The following is a 15,702-nucleotide window of genomic DNA, read 5'->3' on the forward strand; positions in this document are numbered from 1 at the left end:
ACAAACCTCTGAGTGGCTAAGTTGGTTGTCCATCTGGTGGATAAGCTGTTAATAAACACCAAGAGACGTATTTAAATCTATTTTTTTCTTTTTTAAAGAGGGTGAGCCAATATGGAAACTGCTGGAAAACTGCCACAAGGATCCATTATAAGTGTTTTTAAATCTAATTTAAGAGCAGCTGCTGTCATCCCAGAAGTATTCAGAGCCACCTTTCAAGCCTACAGGAGGAGAGTTTGATACCAAAAAACATTTTGTGTTGTTTTCTGGTGACTGTTCCTTTAAGGAGGTGATTAGCGACCTACTACTGTATTAAACCTTTCGGGATTATTACTGATTTTAGTTGCAACATTGTTGGACAACATGGAACATAAAAAACAAATGTGCTCACAGTTACTACTTTGATCCATAAGGGTAGTTTCTAAAATATAAGCATCTTTGCATCTTGGTTTGTTGGTTAACTGTTTTCTGTGCACATATTCACAGTGTGCTGCTAACACAAAGGTGTGACTCACCTGATCTGACAGCTACCAAAGTGCTTTTTAATTCTCATCCTACAAATATTTTATGATGTGAGAAAAGTAAAACTGGGAACTCTTCAGACTGGCACGCCGACATTTTGTTAATTTAAACAACCTTTTTTTTTGACAATACTAAACATCGTGAGAGGTAGAGAGACGTAAAACAGAACAAAAAAAATGCTGCTGAAGAACAATGTTGTTCCATGAAATAAAAAAGACTTGTTACACACACACAGTCAGGTTCGGTAGTGAGATGTGAATTTTTGACTTCTGGGCTTGGAGATCCACATTACCAGAACCCACGGAGGACACGGTGTCTGTGAACGTTATCTGACGATAAAGAGTAAGGCTGGTTCGAGTCCCTGCTGCATTTGATTTGACCCGACTCCCAAGGGAGTACGGCTTCCGTTTGAGTCAGGGCCGCTGGACGGAGCAGAAGGTGGGAGGAGTCTTGGGAAGATTTCAGGTGGGTGATGGGTTTGTTGTTAATGGAACATGGTAGTGGAGGTGATGGTGGTGATGGAGGTGGTGAGGGGGGGGATTGTGTGGGAGGGACAAAGCCCTGAGTGCAGGACGACAGTGCATGCTTCTGTTAAAACTAGCACATGCTCCATTTATTTAAAAAAAAAAAAAAAAAAAAAGATAACATACACCCTCTGTAATGAAGAATGTGGCACCAGGGCCTGAAATGTTTTTTTTGTACAAAGTCACAACTTTCAGTTTCTGCAGCCGAAAAAATAGGAATCTGAAAAAGGTTTTTCACATTGATTGGTATAAATTTCCTCCTGAAAAAAACGCTCCAGTCCCGTCCTCATTTTTGTAAACATTTGAATATTGAGAGACACGATTTTGTGAAAGATACAGGAAGTGGAAATAGAAATAGCAGATGATCAGTGTTTCAATCTGACGGCTTCAAGTGGTCCGTTTCTGTCCTGTCCAGGCTTCCAGGTGGAGGTGGGAGATCTCAGACTCCCATCATGACCCCCTTTTAAAACCCCCACTTTCATCCGCTATGGAAAAAAAAGCCCCTTCTTCCAAAAAGCGGAAGCATCCGACTCTGGGGTTATCCGCATCATGGCCCTCGGCTCATGGTCAAACGTTTCCCCGACAGTGCAACATGAGAGAGAGAGAGCGAGAGCGAGGGTTTCGCCGTGTGCTCAAAAGCTTCCAGTGAAGAGTAGGAAGAAGAAGAAGCAGAGAGAGGAGAGGAGAGACCGGCAGAGTCGGCCGGCCCGGCGTCGACAGCGAGGCCTCCGCCTTTAGATTCGGCTTACCCGTCTGCAGAGGAGCGGGTGGAGAGCCGGTGGAGGACAGGGGGTGTAAGGAGGAGGCAAGGGGCCCGGTTTGATCCCCCGGGTCCTCATGTAGGACAGGAACTGGTCCGGGATTTCGGCGAGCACCTCCTTAGCCAGGCGAGCCATGCTGAGGATGTGGTTCCCCCGTCGGTCAATGTAGTCTCTGAACGGTACGAACTGTGGGGAAGAGAGGAAAGGAAACAAGGTGAGGAGAGGGAACCATGAGAGGAGATAAGGAAAGGATAGAAAACTGAGTGAGGAAAAACTGAGAGGAGATAAGGAAAGGATAGAAAACTGAGTGAGGAGAGGAGGGGACGAAAGAGGAGGAGATCAGGAGAGAACAGGAAACAAGTTGAGTAGAGGAGAGGAAATAAAGAGAGGAGATGAGGAGACAAGAGGACATTAGGTGAGGGGGGGAGAGGTGAGAAGAAGAGGATATGAAGAGAGGATATGAAATTTAAGAGGATATAAAGAGAAGAGAAGAAAAAGAAGAGGAAAGGAAACAGTAAGTTGATAGGAGAGGAAACAAGCTGAGGAGAGAGGAGAAAAAGAGGAAAGGAGAGAAAACAGAGTAAGGAGAGGAGAGGAAACAAGGAGAGGAGATGAAGAGACAAGAGGACATACGGTGAGGAGGGGAGAGAAAACCAAAAGGGAAGATATAAAGAGGAGAGGGAAAAAGGTGAAGAGAGAAAACAAGCAGAGGAGAGGAAACAGGAAGTGGAGAGAGGAGAGGAAACCAGAGCGGAGATAAGGAGAGGAGAAGGTACAAGATGAGTAGAGAGATAAAACAAGGAACGAAGGAGAGGAGAGGAGATAAAACAAGGAAAGGGGAAAAGAGAAGAGGAAACAATGAAATGTGGGGAGATGATAGGAAATGTGGTAAAGAGGAGAGTAGAGGAAACAAAGAGCGAGGAGGCTATAAAATGAGAGAAGAGGATTCAAAGAGTCAGAGGAAAAGAGGAGACAAGGGTGAAAGATGATTTGGTAAGATAAAATATCAGATACGAGAAAGTGAAAGAAGACAAAAGAGTGAAAAGGACACAGAAGAAAAGGTGGATGTAGTGTGGCGGAGCGAGACAGCGGGAGGAATGTAGAAAAACGGCAGACTGAGAACAAGAGCGCAGCAGAGGGTCAAACACGTTGACCTTTTCCCACATTTCTCTGAAGACATTCTGCTGAGCAAACGGCCCTCTCATCCTCTCATCCTCTCATCCTCTCATCCTCTCATCCTCTCGACCCACGTCTCCTCTCCTCCGGGGTAAAAAGCTCTGTACCTGAACGATGTCCCTCTCGGCGTATCGTCCCTGAGATGAGATCCTCTCCTCGTCCCCGTCCAGCTCGATCATCTCTGAGGGGAGGGAAGCACATCAGTCACGCCTCGTGTGTGTGTGTGTGTGTGTGTGTGTTTGGGGTGGAAGCCATTAGCGCGCCACTGGGTTACATTTCCTCAGAGTGTGGGTGAAGCCAAACGTGGCATGAGAACACGGGGGTTAGCGTCGCTGAGCGTGAAGCCATCAAAGCCGTGAAAGCTGCACACGACTATGCAACAAATAGGGGGAAACATGCTGGAATATGGGTAAGCAAGAGTCAACCATGTGCACTGTATGGGGGAGGGGTGGGGGGTGGGGGTGGGGGACGACATCATGCACACTGAGTTCACGGGCGTGAGAATAGTGGAAATCCTGTTGACTTTGCAGGCTAATTAGCTCCTCGTGAGTGAGCTCCTCTGCTTACGGAGGACTGCTCTGTGGATTGTAAACACGAGAACACAGGAGAGAGGTGAGAGGCCGTCGTCGACTGACAAAAGACAAGAAATCAAAAAAAGGAAAAAGCACAACCTCTGGAAAGATAAATTAGAGGAGGAGGAGGAGGAGGAGGAAATTAAGGGGAGGACGAATGGGAGGAGAGAAGAAAAGAAAAGCCGCACAAGGAAGGGCTGAACCATGTGGGAGTCGAGATAGGAAGGAGAATGAAGGCAATGGATTACTGCATGCAAATAAACACACACACACACACACACACACACACACACACACACACACACACACACACACACACAGAGCATGCACACACACATGCACGTGATCTTCGCTCTGCTTACCGTCAAACTCTGCTGGTCCGACCCCGACTATTATAATTGACATGGGCAAAGAGGCAGCCTGTAAGAGGGGCGAAAGGAAACACAAAACAGGCTCATCAAAGGCAGAAAGGGAGGAGGAGGAGGAGGAGGAGGAGGAGGAGGAGGAAAGAAGAAGCTGCGTTCTTTCTTATTCACCATCCGCTATCTTAAACGCCGCAGGCTGTCAGTGAAACACCCCCCCTCCCCCCGAGCGACTTACTAACTGTCCATAGAAAGGAAGCTCAATTGCAGAATTAAACGACATTGTTATGGTGGGGGGGGGTTCGTCCAAATCCATCTGGCCTCTGCAGATGTTTTTTTCATAAAGCCTCTTCCGGATGGAGTTTTTTTTCTTCTAATTTCATGCATCTTAAACTTTTGTCTAAATCTCCTTAAGTTTCACGGCTTCAAAAATGACTCCCATTTACATCTTCCTCTGCCTGCCCCCCCCCCCCCACCCCCCACCCCACCCATCCGCCCTGCACCGCAATAATGTTTATTGAATCTCCGTCCGGGTGGGACAGCAGAGTACAGTTTGGAGTGATGAATGAAGGTGTTTCATAACCTTCCTTCGTTGGGTTATTAGATGAACGTTTGAAATTGCTTGAAATATGGCACGGATTCCTCAGCGGGCTAGTAAATAATTACTCTCTAAATCTTACTTTACAATAACATTACATCATGAGGAGGAGGAGGAGGAGGAGGAGGAGGGGAAGGCTGGGTGACGAAGAGCAACGAGAGCACTGAGGCTTCAAATATACGAGAGAAAAAAAAAAAGAAACGTTACACACATCAACTCTGATCACACTAATTAGAAAGCATAGTTATTAGAGCTCAACGTAGCGGGATAGTAGTGGGGGGGGGGGTCGACCTCTCACTCCCCCTTATTAGTGAAGATGAGCAAGAGAAAGAGGGACAGAGGGAGAGAGGGAGAAACTAAAAAGTGAAGGACAGCTTTTCATATCCTTCCTCTAACAATGTTTGTGCGTCAGTTTATTAGACTCCATTAGAGGCTTAATCACAGCTGGACCTCCAGGGCTCCTCACATGTTTTACACTAAATTAACTGAGGGAATATGAGTGTACAGTACGCGCCACCGCCGCCGGTGAATTGCATTTGTTAAACCGTGTAAAAAAAAAATATATAAAAAAGGCCTCGGCGACACAAAGTCTTACCGATGGAGCCTGCGACAATAACAAACATAGAGCACATAGATTGAGTGTGAATGTGGTTCTGTACGTTGACGATGGACTCCTTCGTCTGCGCCATGTCCGTGATCACGCCGTCCGAGATGATGAGCAGGATGAAGTACTGGGAGCCGTCCGTCACCGCTGACGCATACCTGTAATGAAGGGAGAGAGAGAGAGAGAGGATGGGGGTCAAAGGTCAAATGAGCACAATTAAGAGAGAGGCAGAGGCTCTTCTTTTAACATTTTATTCAAATTAAAAGGGGAATATATAGACGTCTCTTTTTTCTGCTGACATCTACCTCTTTATTCATTTAGAAAGGGCACGCCGCGGATTCAACACATCAGGACCAATTAGGCGGGGAGTAAAACTCAACCTTTGGAACTGGTGTAATGTCTTCTGTGTCTCTGGAGGAGCTTCGTAAAGTCTGAGACAATAACTCTGAAGATGTTGTTGTCGGTAACTTGGAAGGAGGAACTGTGTGTTTTGTTTTGCTTTGACAGGAAGTTATAAACTGGAGGCACAGAGTTTAAAAACACTCAGGGAGGCTGTGCTCAAACGTGTTGCATCATGGGAAGTGTAGGATCCAGTGTTTTTGGAGCTTGACCGAGTACAAGTCAGGATATCATTCTTTATTTCTTTCTGTCTCACTCAAGTCAGCCAACTTTATGGAAGAACAAAATGAACTTTCTGGAGTTTACAACTGTCTCAAACCAAATGAGTTGCTGCTGCAGTTCATATATTAGATAACGTCTCATGTTAGGATATTACCCCTCAGTGATCACTGAAGCAGACTTACTTCATTGAGAACAAATTGTCCAATTACTGCCAAAGAGTATTGGGATTAGGCAAAGAAAAAAAAAAAGGATTGTCTTTAATTAAGAGTTTTGAGAATGAAGTCTTAATGAAAGTCACACTTTCAGTATTAGTGCCAGGCATAACGAAAAATAGTTCAGAGGAAAACGTTTTATGTCATTTATTAAAATGTCAGGGAATAAAGTTGAAATACTGTTTCGAGAATAGAGTCAAAATGTTGTGAAATAGGTCGAAATAAAGTTCGAAAATAAAGTCGAAATGTTGAAAAATGTTTAGAGAACAAATCAAATACTAGCTTTAGCGCATATATTGAAATTTAACTTCATTCTCGAAAATAAATCTTTCTATTTCTTATATTTTTCCTTATGCCTGACCCTAATACCCTTTGGTATTTAAAGCATTAAGTACATTGCAATGTATGTGTGTCTTTATTATTAAATACAAATAACTGTTTTTTATAACCTTCATTTAAACAGGATGAATTTAGCTTTAAATAGACTCATAAACTTTGGAATCTGAACTAACACTTATAAAAGTTTTATGTTATATAAAAACCCGGGTTGAATGTTTGAAGTGATGTCACAGGACAATATTTTGAGAGGACGCGTTAAACAACACTCTGACGCACACGCAGTCAGACAAATAGGAATGTGACGTGACTCGATGTCTTCCTGGGTTTTAGTCAAGACGCTTCCAACAGAAGGGAGCGCTGAACAATGCAGCTATTCTCAGGACGAGTGGGCGGACGGAGAACGAGAGCGAGAGCGAGAGAGATTAGAAGAAACCGTGATGAAAGGTGGGAAAAGTGCTTGTTACAGTCAGCCATTAAGGATCATGACACCAGATCTGGCAATAGGGAATGTCAGGTGGAGGTCGGGAAACACTCATTACATCGCTCTCTATCAGGACTTATCAGTGTAAACTGAGAAAGTGCTTCTGGCAGTATCTACCAGAAGTGTGTATTATTTGTTTTAAATATTTAAAACAGTGGAAGAGAAACTTTTTCTTTTTTAAATTTGTTGCTCCAATAAAAGGGTAACTGTCCTTGAAGGCCCACATGTTTCTTGTTAATGGACTTTTTTCATAGTGAATCACTGGATTCATTTACTTTTATTTGTGGTGAGACATTTACTGTTACTCACGGCACTGTTCCTTCTACTGTGTGTTTTATGTTTTCTTCATGATTTCCTTGGTGCCTTGCCCTGCACCTTAAGGCGGCCCATCAATCATCCAGCAGACTGCGAAGCCTCTAAAAGACTAGAGTGTCCAAACCGCCACCGAGAGAATAGTGAACGTGTTGTGAGGTGATTGGGTCGTTCAAATCACTTTTGAGAGTCTAGTAAAAAAAAAAAGAGGTTTAATCCCATTATTTTATGCTGAAAGGTCTATTTAACTTGGGATGATGGGGCTTGGGGTTTCTTACCCAATAAACAGAATATAACTATATAGGAATATCTATAGAGATACGTAATATTCCTTTAATAAACCTAACATGTTCCTCCTATACAACTCTTGTTAGTGTCTATTTATCTTATTGTAATACGCATTTCTAGCTCACATGCTGCCTCTATAAACATTAAAAACGACAGATATTAATTATACATAATGGCCATAATCACTTCTTCTACTGTCTCAATTAAAATGTCTTGCTCGGAACAGATATTGGATAATACAAAACTTTAAATATGTTTATTTTCTGGCTACACTTCTGCTTAGTAAATGAAAATGTATGCACAAATCGCACTTATGAATGCTTCACTGTGGTAATAAACTATCCAACTAACAGGTCTTTTGTTCTTGCTACTCTCCACGCTGGTCTTATTCTGCTTTGTTGCTAGGCAGGATTCAGGAGTAGCGCCCCCTACTGGCTAGAGATTTGCCACTCATTCCCCCTCAGCTTTAAACCAACATACAGCCTCTTTAACAACCACAGTTTGTATTGATTCCTCTTCGGCGACGGAGCTACTAGCACATTTATTTTAATCCCCCTCCCTTTTTGTCACTGATCTCAGTCCAGCAGCCCACACACTTTACTGCGATTTCACCAAAGACGATTTATCTTACAGGAGTTTTCCTCAGTAGAACTGTAAATGTAGTGGTGTTGCCATTGTACTCCCATGTTCCTCGTGCTTGGCTGTGATTATAGCCGACCTACCTGGCCACGTGGTTAATAACAGGGGAGAAGTGGGTGGGTCCGTAGAGACGCACAGATTTGAGACTCTGGTAATACGCCTCCATCACCCCCTCGATACCACTGCAGTACGGGTTCTGTGGATTGCCATTCTGCACAAAAACAAAGAGACATAAAGACGTAAATTAGTGTAATAGAAGATTATTGAACTGTAGAAGACCTTCGGGTGTCTCCATAAGTTGAGATACGCTTGTTGGGAATCTAGTTTTGACTAGATTTGAGCCATAAACGCCGTCTCTTTATGACTTTGTCCGTATGGCAGCTTGGGTGTAACTAAATTAGTGTGAAGTCTGTTTGGAAAAGATTCCATTATGATGCTTTAATGTGTCCAGCATTGTAATAAACTACAAACGACTAGTCATTCTTTTTTTTTTAATATTTCTTATGCAAAGTGTCCTCAGAAGTTTTTAGTATCCCATAATGGGACTGTTTTAAAGTATATATTTAATGGCAAATGTGTAAGCTGGAAGACAAAGTGCTAACTCTAAATTGGTTATATTTGTATAATAGGCTTCCAATGTCTCTTTGAAGCTGCTGCAACACAATTCTGCAGTCAGTAGAGCCTTTGGTCTTTATTAATCTCACTTTGTCCTTTTTCTTCTTGTGTATTGTGGCAAAATAAAAAAGACAGCGGCCTGTTGTTTATGAGTTTGATTAAACTTTAATGTTATTCCTGGAACTCTAAAATAGCCAAAACCTTAATGCACAAAGATTACTCATTCCCTTTTTTTCCTTCTCCTTCAGGATGATGCTGTTCGCCTTCAGCCGCTTCTCTGCTTTTGGTGTTCTCTACACGCCGCCAGCTAACAGTTAGTTTACATACAGCGAGTCACCATCATTGATTTAATGTCAGCCACCTAATGTGTTGAAAAATGTGTTAAATATATTCAAGAGCAATTAGAATAACTTGCTTACATCACTTCTCTGAAGGGACCGACTGTACGCGCATTTTAACGCTATGCATCAAAGCAAAAAATTTAATTGAACATAGTATGTTTTGATATTCAGAGACACGGTGGCTGAAAGGAATCATAAGAACACCATCACCCTGAAGGAGGAAACAAAAAAGGATCTGTTTATATTATTTTATTACTTAATAGGAAAAAAGGCTAGGAAAGCATTACATTTTATTTCCAAAACAGGCATCTCTTGGCTATAAATTGCAGGATAACAGGATTAAATGCATGCTCAAAAACACCCGAGGGCCAAAATATCAATAATTTTACCTGGTACAAGAGGCACTAGCGGGTCACAGGCCCTTAAGGACGTTAAACGCAATCTTACATCAAACATATTACACATACTTTGTGGAAATGTTGGCAGTTTAAATCTCCTGCTGCAGCATTTCAGTAAAGAATATCCTGAGGCGAGACATTTCACATTTTTAACTCCGAATGAGGAGCGGTGCCAGCCGAGGCATGTTGGTAAAATCCATCATGGTGGGATACAATTAGTTTTTTAACGGAGGTTACAAGAAATAAAAGTCATGATGCTAATTTGTTTTTAGAATGAGTTTGTTCAGCAGAAGCTCGTCCACCGGCTTCGATCCTTGGTTTAATGGGTAACTTTTGGTATTTTCAACCATATTTTCCAATGTTTTTGCATCTAAGTAACTAATGGGAACAACAATGTTTAATATCGGTCGAGTATTAATGGAGAACGCTGCAGATGTAATAGCTCAGGGCAATTCCTTAACCATCGATGTTCGTCCACTAAAAGTGCTTGTTTTTGCAACTAACAGGCTCAGGTTGTTATTTTAAGTGTCTGACAACATTATGGACCTTACAGAGAAATAAAAAGTTTTTCTTCACCTTTTTCATTTGATCTGGTCCGTCTGTTCACTCGGAGAAGTCGCCCTATAAATCTCGTGACGCAAAATCTTTAGATAACACGCTTTCTGTACTTGGCATTCTTCTCTCGAACTAACACTTATGTTCCCACCTTTTTCTTTGGCAACATGTCACATGACATAACAACAAAAGAGTATCAAGTAAAAGGTAAAGATCCTTTCCATAATGTTGTCAGGCACTTTTTATAGCAATCAGAACTCCTAAGCGGGGAAAAACAAGTACTTTTAGTGGACGTACATTGACGGTCTGGAGTCGCCCCGAGCGATTACATAGCAGCATGTTTAGCAGTCTTCAATATTGGACCTATTTAATAAAATATATTGTTCCCATTTGTCTCTTAGGGTCCAGGTTGAAAAATACTAAAGTTGTTGCAAAGTTGTTGCAGTGTTTCTGTTTGTTTGGTTTTTGTGAATTAAAATTGATGTCTGGTTGACTGGGTTTAAAATATCCAAAAGAAACTCTCAAAGAAGCAAACAATACATTATTCAAGCTACCCATATGTTTTGTGCTTTTTAATTATTTCAGTATGAAACCATCCTGACTCTGACTCTGCTTGGTTGCCCATGAGCACGAACGGTGCACATGAGACTCCTTTTGTTTTATAAATGGAGCTTGAATAATTACATCGGAGTCAGTGGTGGCTTTCTGCACAGCTGCAGCCGTCCTCCCTGAGAACCGACTGAGTTAAATCCTTAATGGTTAGATTAATGCATATGCTCCTCGTCTCGACGTTTAGCGCGGTCGGGGAAGATGTTACCCAACGCTGAGCAGATGTAATGGCTGTAAACGCCTCTGGAGAAACATCTGGAAGTGACGATAGACCAGGGAGAGGATTATTGGGTGGCTGAGGAGTGGTCAGGACGTCTGGAGCCCCGGAGCGCTTGACATTGGCAGAGTGATATGGACGGATGGATGGATGAATGGATGGAGGGAAGGAGAATGAAACGATGCATGGTTGAATACTCAGAGTGATGAATGGAGAACACAGCTAATCCCGATCCTCAATGCGTTCTGTGTGCATGATTTCCATAGTTAGAATAATCAAAATATTCTCATACTGTGATATAGTTTCCATAAATAAAGTAAGACTTAGACTGACATTTTTTCTACATAGTAGATGAATAGATTTGGTGTGTTTGCAGCCAAAACTAACCAGCTCATTTGGCTTCAATCACCACAGTGTGTGAAGGCTGGTTGGCTGGATTTTGGTAATGTGTTTGGACCGAAGCGTTCACCACCCACCAATAAACTGCTGCCTGTATCTGGGCATGTGTGTAATGAATCTGCCTGGTTGAATGCTGTGTGTTTTCTTTGTACTTTTAGAGGGTTTTTTGCATTGATCTCGTAAATTTAAATTCATGTTTACAACTTGCTTTGAGAAACGCAAAAGTTGCATGAGCTCTCACCGAAACAAACAAGCATGTTTTTATACTAGAAGTCCTAATCTTAATGTCGAAATTAGCACCACACATTACACATAGTAAGCCGTATGGCTCTATGTCACAAAGAAAATCTTAATTTCCAAAAATTAAGTCACTGATTTGATGATAAATATCTAAACGACTATTGAATGGATTGTCATGAAATTTGGTACATAAATTCATGTTTTCCCAGAAACTACATCGAAATAACTACGATTATCCTCTGACTTTTCCTTTAGTACCAACGGCAGGTCAAAGTTTTCAATTATCCATTATCAAATGAGTCCACATCTACGAGATAAATTGGCACAAATTTGAAAGAGACATTCATGGTTCCCAGATGCTGTATCCTCATGACTTTGGTGCTCATGGAGTCTAAATTTGAATTTGTCCCGAGCAAAGCTTTGTCTACATCCAGCCTCACAGAGCTGCTAGAGTAGTGTTGAATTTATGTTTTATTCATTACCTCCATTAGTCAACATTTCGAGAAAGCTTTTAGCATTGTTAGCACTGGAGGAACAATGTGATTTTCCTGCTTTGTGCCATAAAGCAATATATTGTATTCTGTAAATCAATCCTGCCAAATCCAACCTGGTGGAGGCTTCAGGAAGTCACTTCTTTTTCCCTGTGGTTTTGTTTTGTTACAGTCATTATATGGAATAATTGAACAGGTTTTTGCATGTTTTATGTTTTATGGAGGTGTATGTAGAGAAATCAACAAACGGATAAATTCATAAGGTTGAACCTACAGTATAATTGGAAGGATAAATGACTGGAAGAGTTGTGTGGATGCATCGATGGATGTTTGGATGATGGAAATGATTGGAGAAAGTTGTTTCCTCACCAGGGCAAACTCGTGCGAGACCCTCCCGTCTGGGGGAAGCTTGGCACCGAAGCCCAGAGCAGGAAACATCTTGTCGCTGTCGTAGTCCTGGATGATTTCTCCGACGGCCCGCAGCGCCATGGCGTAGTCATTGAGCTGGTACGGGCTCATATAATGGAGCGAGGTGGGCTGGGACGGGTTTCCTGGGACCCGAATGGTTCAAACACAATAACACACACATCAGCATCAAACTGTAATTACGCCTGCTCCCTCTGGGCTGTGACTCATATTAAAGTAAAAGGGGGAGTGGGTGGAAGGGGGTTAAAAGGCAGACTGGAGTTTTAGTTACACAAACATTTCTCCGAGGCACAGCTGCACTGGAGGCAGAAATAATCTCAATTGGTTGCCTCAAACCACAGCTGGTAGTGTGAGGATGAGGAACCACATTATTTTTAGCATGACTAAGTTACATGAACCACTGTCGCTGTCAAGCTACTACACTGATAAGATTATGATCAAAAGCAACGTGCTGACCATCTAAGAACTTCTATCCCACCGTCATTAGGGAATGAAATCAGTAAACGGATAACTGTGATAATGAAATGATGGAAATAACTCTTTCTTGTCCATAAATGAACGAGGCTGCTCTTTACAATCAAAACTGAAAACAAGGAATGATAAAAATGGTAAAAACAAAGGTCTGTCTAGTCTTTAAATGACAACATATAAAGATAAATACATTAGATTAAATCCAATAACTATAACGACATGATGACAATAAAGGATAAGGTTTCTGGAGCATTTGACCCCAAACTCATTAGTTCTTTTTGAAAACGTGAATCTGTAAAAAAAAAAACGGGTCACAAATACGTAGTTAAAGTTTTTTTAAAGGCTCAATTATTTCCTGGAACAGCTGGGCCCTGCAGTTTTTAGCAAACGTTACTCAAACAGGAAAAAAAAGTTTGTTGGAGACAATTTTCAGCTGCAGAATAATACACCGACAACATGACGGGGTGTGTGGGATTTAATCAAAATAAACTACAGCTCCCATTAGGGCTGTGCTGAATAGTTTGAGCTTCATTTATAGCGTTGGCATCTGAATTCCTAATCAACATCTGAATGATGCGACGCTTTTTTTATTTATTGCATGGTATTCATTCTGTTTAAACCAGTAGTTCTGCACAGTGACAGAGAAAGATCTGGCTAAGCTAATATTAGAACTATTAGACTATTTGTAGACTTATATGCCAGTGGAGCCTCCGTAGGATTGTTTCTTAAGCATTGTTAAGTCTAAAAGTCTAAATTTATGGGAAAATGATTGATGAAATAATTTCCGAAATTAACGCCATGTTTTTATCTAACAAAGTATTCTGCTTCTATCCATATTTTTGGGCGTTCAGCCTTTCAAAACTAACATTTATACTGCAGGATACTTGCTCTCCCGCTTGCCAACACAAAGGGAGCCACACACCTGTAATAATGTGGTGGTCTAGCAGCAATCTAACAGCACCATAAATTACATTCATATGACCATGATAATCCTCGTTTTTAGGGTGATGACAGACATTTGAAGCTTCATTTAAAATCCTCAATAGAGCCTTTAAGTGTAAAACAATGACATTTGGTACCACTCTAGTAATAATACATGTGTTTTTAATAGTTTGGAGGTCAATGGCTCAGAGGAATAAGATATAGGAGATTCAGGTAACAATAACATTATTTGCTATAGGATATAAAGCCATTGTGGGCTTTTTTTGTTTCATGTTCTCGCTCTATAATAAGGAAAACAAAGAATATCGCAGGCCTCGTCCTTTAATATGAATATGAATGAGTGTGTACAGTCTTGTTGGAAGCAGTATAATAAAGGAAAGAACCAAGTTGTTATATTCTGTCACAACTTGTTAGTAGTTTTGTAAAAATGTCAGCATGTTGCCAATTGCCTCTTAAACAGAAAAGATGTACTTCTATAAATATTATCACTGTTATTGCAGCGATTCTGGAGGATGTAGAAAACTGATTTGATGACACTAAAGAGAGCCAACCATTTCTCCCGTGACATAATAATGTGTCCAAAATTGTATTACACAAATTAGCTCACTACATTATCTCCCAGAAAATGAGAACATCATTCATCAGTGCCAAAGTGTTCTGCGCTGAATTTCTCGTTTGTTGGTTTGTCATTAAATTGTTGTCAATGACAAATGTACAGCAGTTTAACTGTGGGGCTTCATAAACACTGAATTGGAAATTGAATTTGAAAAATGTGGGTGTAATGAGTTTCCCTCTACACTGAGGTGCAAATTGCAAAAGTTGAATGTAAAGAGAACTTCAAAGTGAGCTCCTCAGAAGTTTCATAGATAATATTCAAATAACTCTCCAACTTTCAACTGTTTTGCCTTTTTTTCCATCTGTAACTGAGTAAAAAAGGGGGTCATTAGAATAAGCCAATTAAAACGGACTGATAAGGAATCACTAGAGAGTTCACATCAAATAAAGATTAGAGTGTTACCCACCAAAGTGTTATCTGCTCGATACACTTAAGGGATTTCATTGATAACGGCGGAAGCTTTAAAACACTTACCATTTGATGCAGTGAAATCAATTGCCACTGTGAAGTTAATCTGAGTCCTACAAGGGAGAAACAAATCACATGAGAGGTAACGCGGAACCATCAATCATGCTAGATTATACCGCAGCATGTTTCAAAGCACGCAGCAACCAGCAATTAAGCAGCGGGTTATCGGCAGCTGTCACTCCTAATACTGGAGCTGAGCTAAAAAAAAAACTGCGATGTGGTAATCCTCTTGGTGTGATAGTTTGGTGTGTGTGAGACTGAGAGTGACTCTGGATTTAATGATGAGAGTGATCTTAAAGCTGGTGCTTAAATCTCTCTGCAGAATCATATGCGGCCATTTATTTGTGAAACTCACCCGCCTCGGATGTAGTCCAGGAAGGAGAGCTCGGTGTCCACGAGGCAGGACAGGAGGGTGACCTGCCAGTCAGGAAACAGACAATAATCAGGTTTTCACTATGAATAGTGTCCGTTAATGTGGCGCCTCAGATTAAAGCAATGATCAGAATTTTGACATTTTTGTTCTGGTAAAAAGTTCTCCGTCTTGTTCTTTTTTTTGCTTCTCAATATTTCTCATACTCAAGTTCATGCCAGCCAGATCCTCTCACTGCTGGACCACAATGAGATTTTAAAAAATGGAATTACTGCCTCATGGTTGTATCCCTCTGCAGACTTTAAAAAGTGAATCCATGAATGTCCAAAATGTCACTAACACATCATCTTATCCCGTTAGACATTTGATTGAAATAGTCACAATTTGCCTATGATTACTTGAGTTATTGCCGAGAACATGTTTTGTGAGGTCACAGTGACCTTTGACCACAAAAATTCTATTCAGTTCCTCCTTGAGTCCAAGTGGACGTTTTTTGCCAAATTTGAAGAAATTTGTTCATGGGGTTTCCTGAGATA

The 15,702-nt window shown here is 41.3% G+C and overlaps 1 protein-coding gene across 1 annotated transcript in view; it reads right to left on the bottom strand.

Moving 5' to 3' along the window:
• Nucleotides 1-1,777: 1,777 nt before the first annotated feature.
• Nucleotides 1,778-15,702, bottom strand: part of LOC129108047 (copine-8-like) — a 65,658-nt gene continuing 51,733 nt past the window's right edge. The window contains exons 13-20 of the mRNA XM_054619690.1: nucleotides 15,152-15,213; nucleotides 14,803-14,849; nucleotides 12,243-12,424; nucleotides 8,092-8,219; nucleotides 5,172-5,274; nucleotides 3,915-3,972; nucleotides 3,088-3,161; nucleotides 1,778-1,990 (exon numbers count right to left, since the gene is read on the bottom strand). Of these exons, the coding sequence (XP_054475665.1) occupies nucleotides 1,778-1,990; nucleotides 3,088-3,161; nucleotides 3,915-3,972; nucleotides 5,172-5,274; nucleotides 8,092-8,219; nucleotides 12,243-12,424; nucleotides 14,803-14,849; nucleotides 15,152-15,213 (867 nt within the window). The remainder of the gene's footprint in view (nucleotides 1,991-3,087; nucleotides 3,162-3,914; nucleotides 3,973-5,171; nucleotides 5,275-8,091; nucleotides 8,220-12,242; nucleotides 12,425-14,802; nucleotides 14,850-15,151; nucleotides 15,214-15,702) is intronic.

This window comes from Anoplopoma fimbria, chromosome 19 (assembly GCF_027596085.1).
Source record: "Anoplopoma fimbria isolate UVic2021 breed Golden Eagle Sablefish chromosome 19, Afim_UVic_2022, whole genome shotgun sequence".
Taxonomy (NCBI): domain Eukaryota; kingdom Metazoa; phylum Chordata; class Actinopteri; order Perciformes; family Anoplopomatidae; genus Anoplopoma; species Anoplopoma fimbria.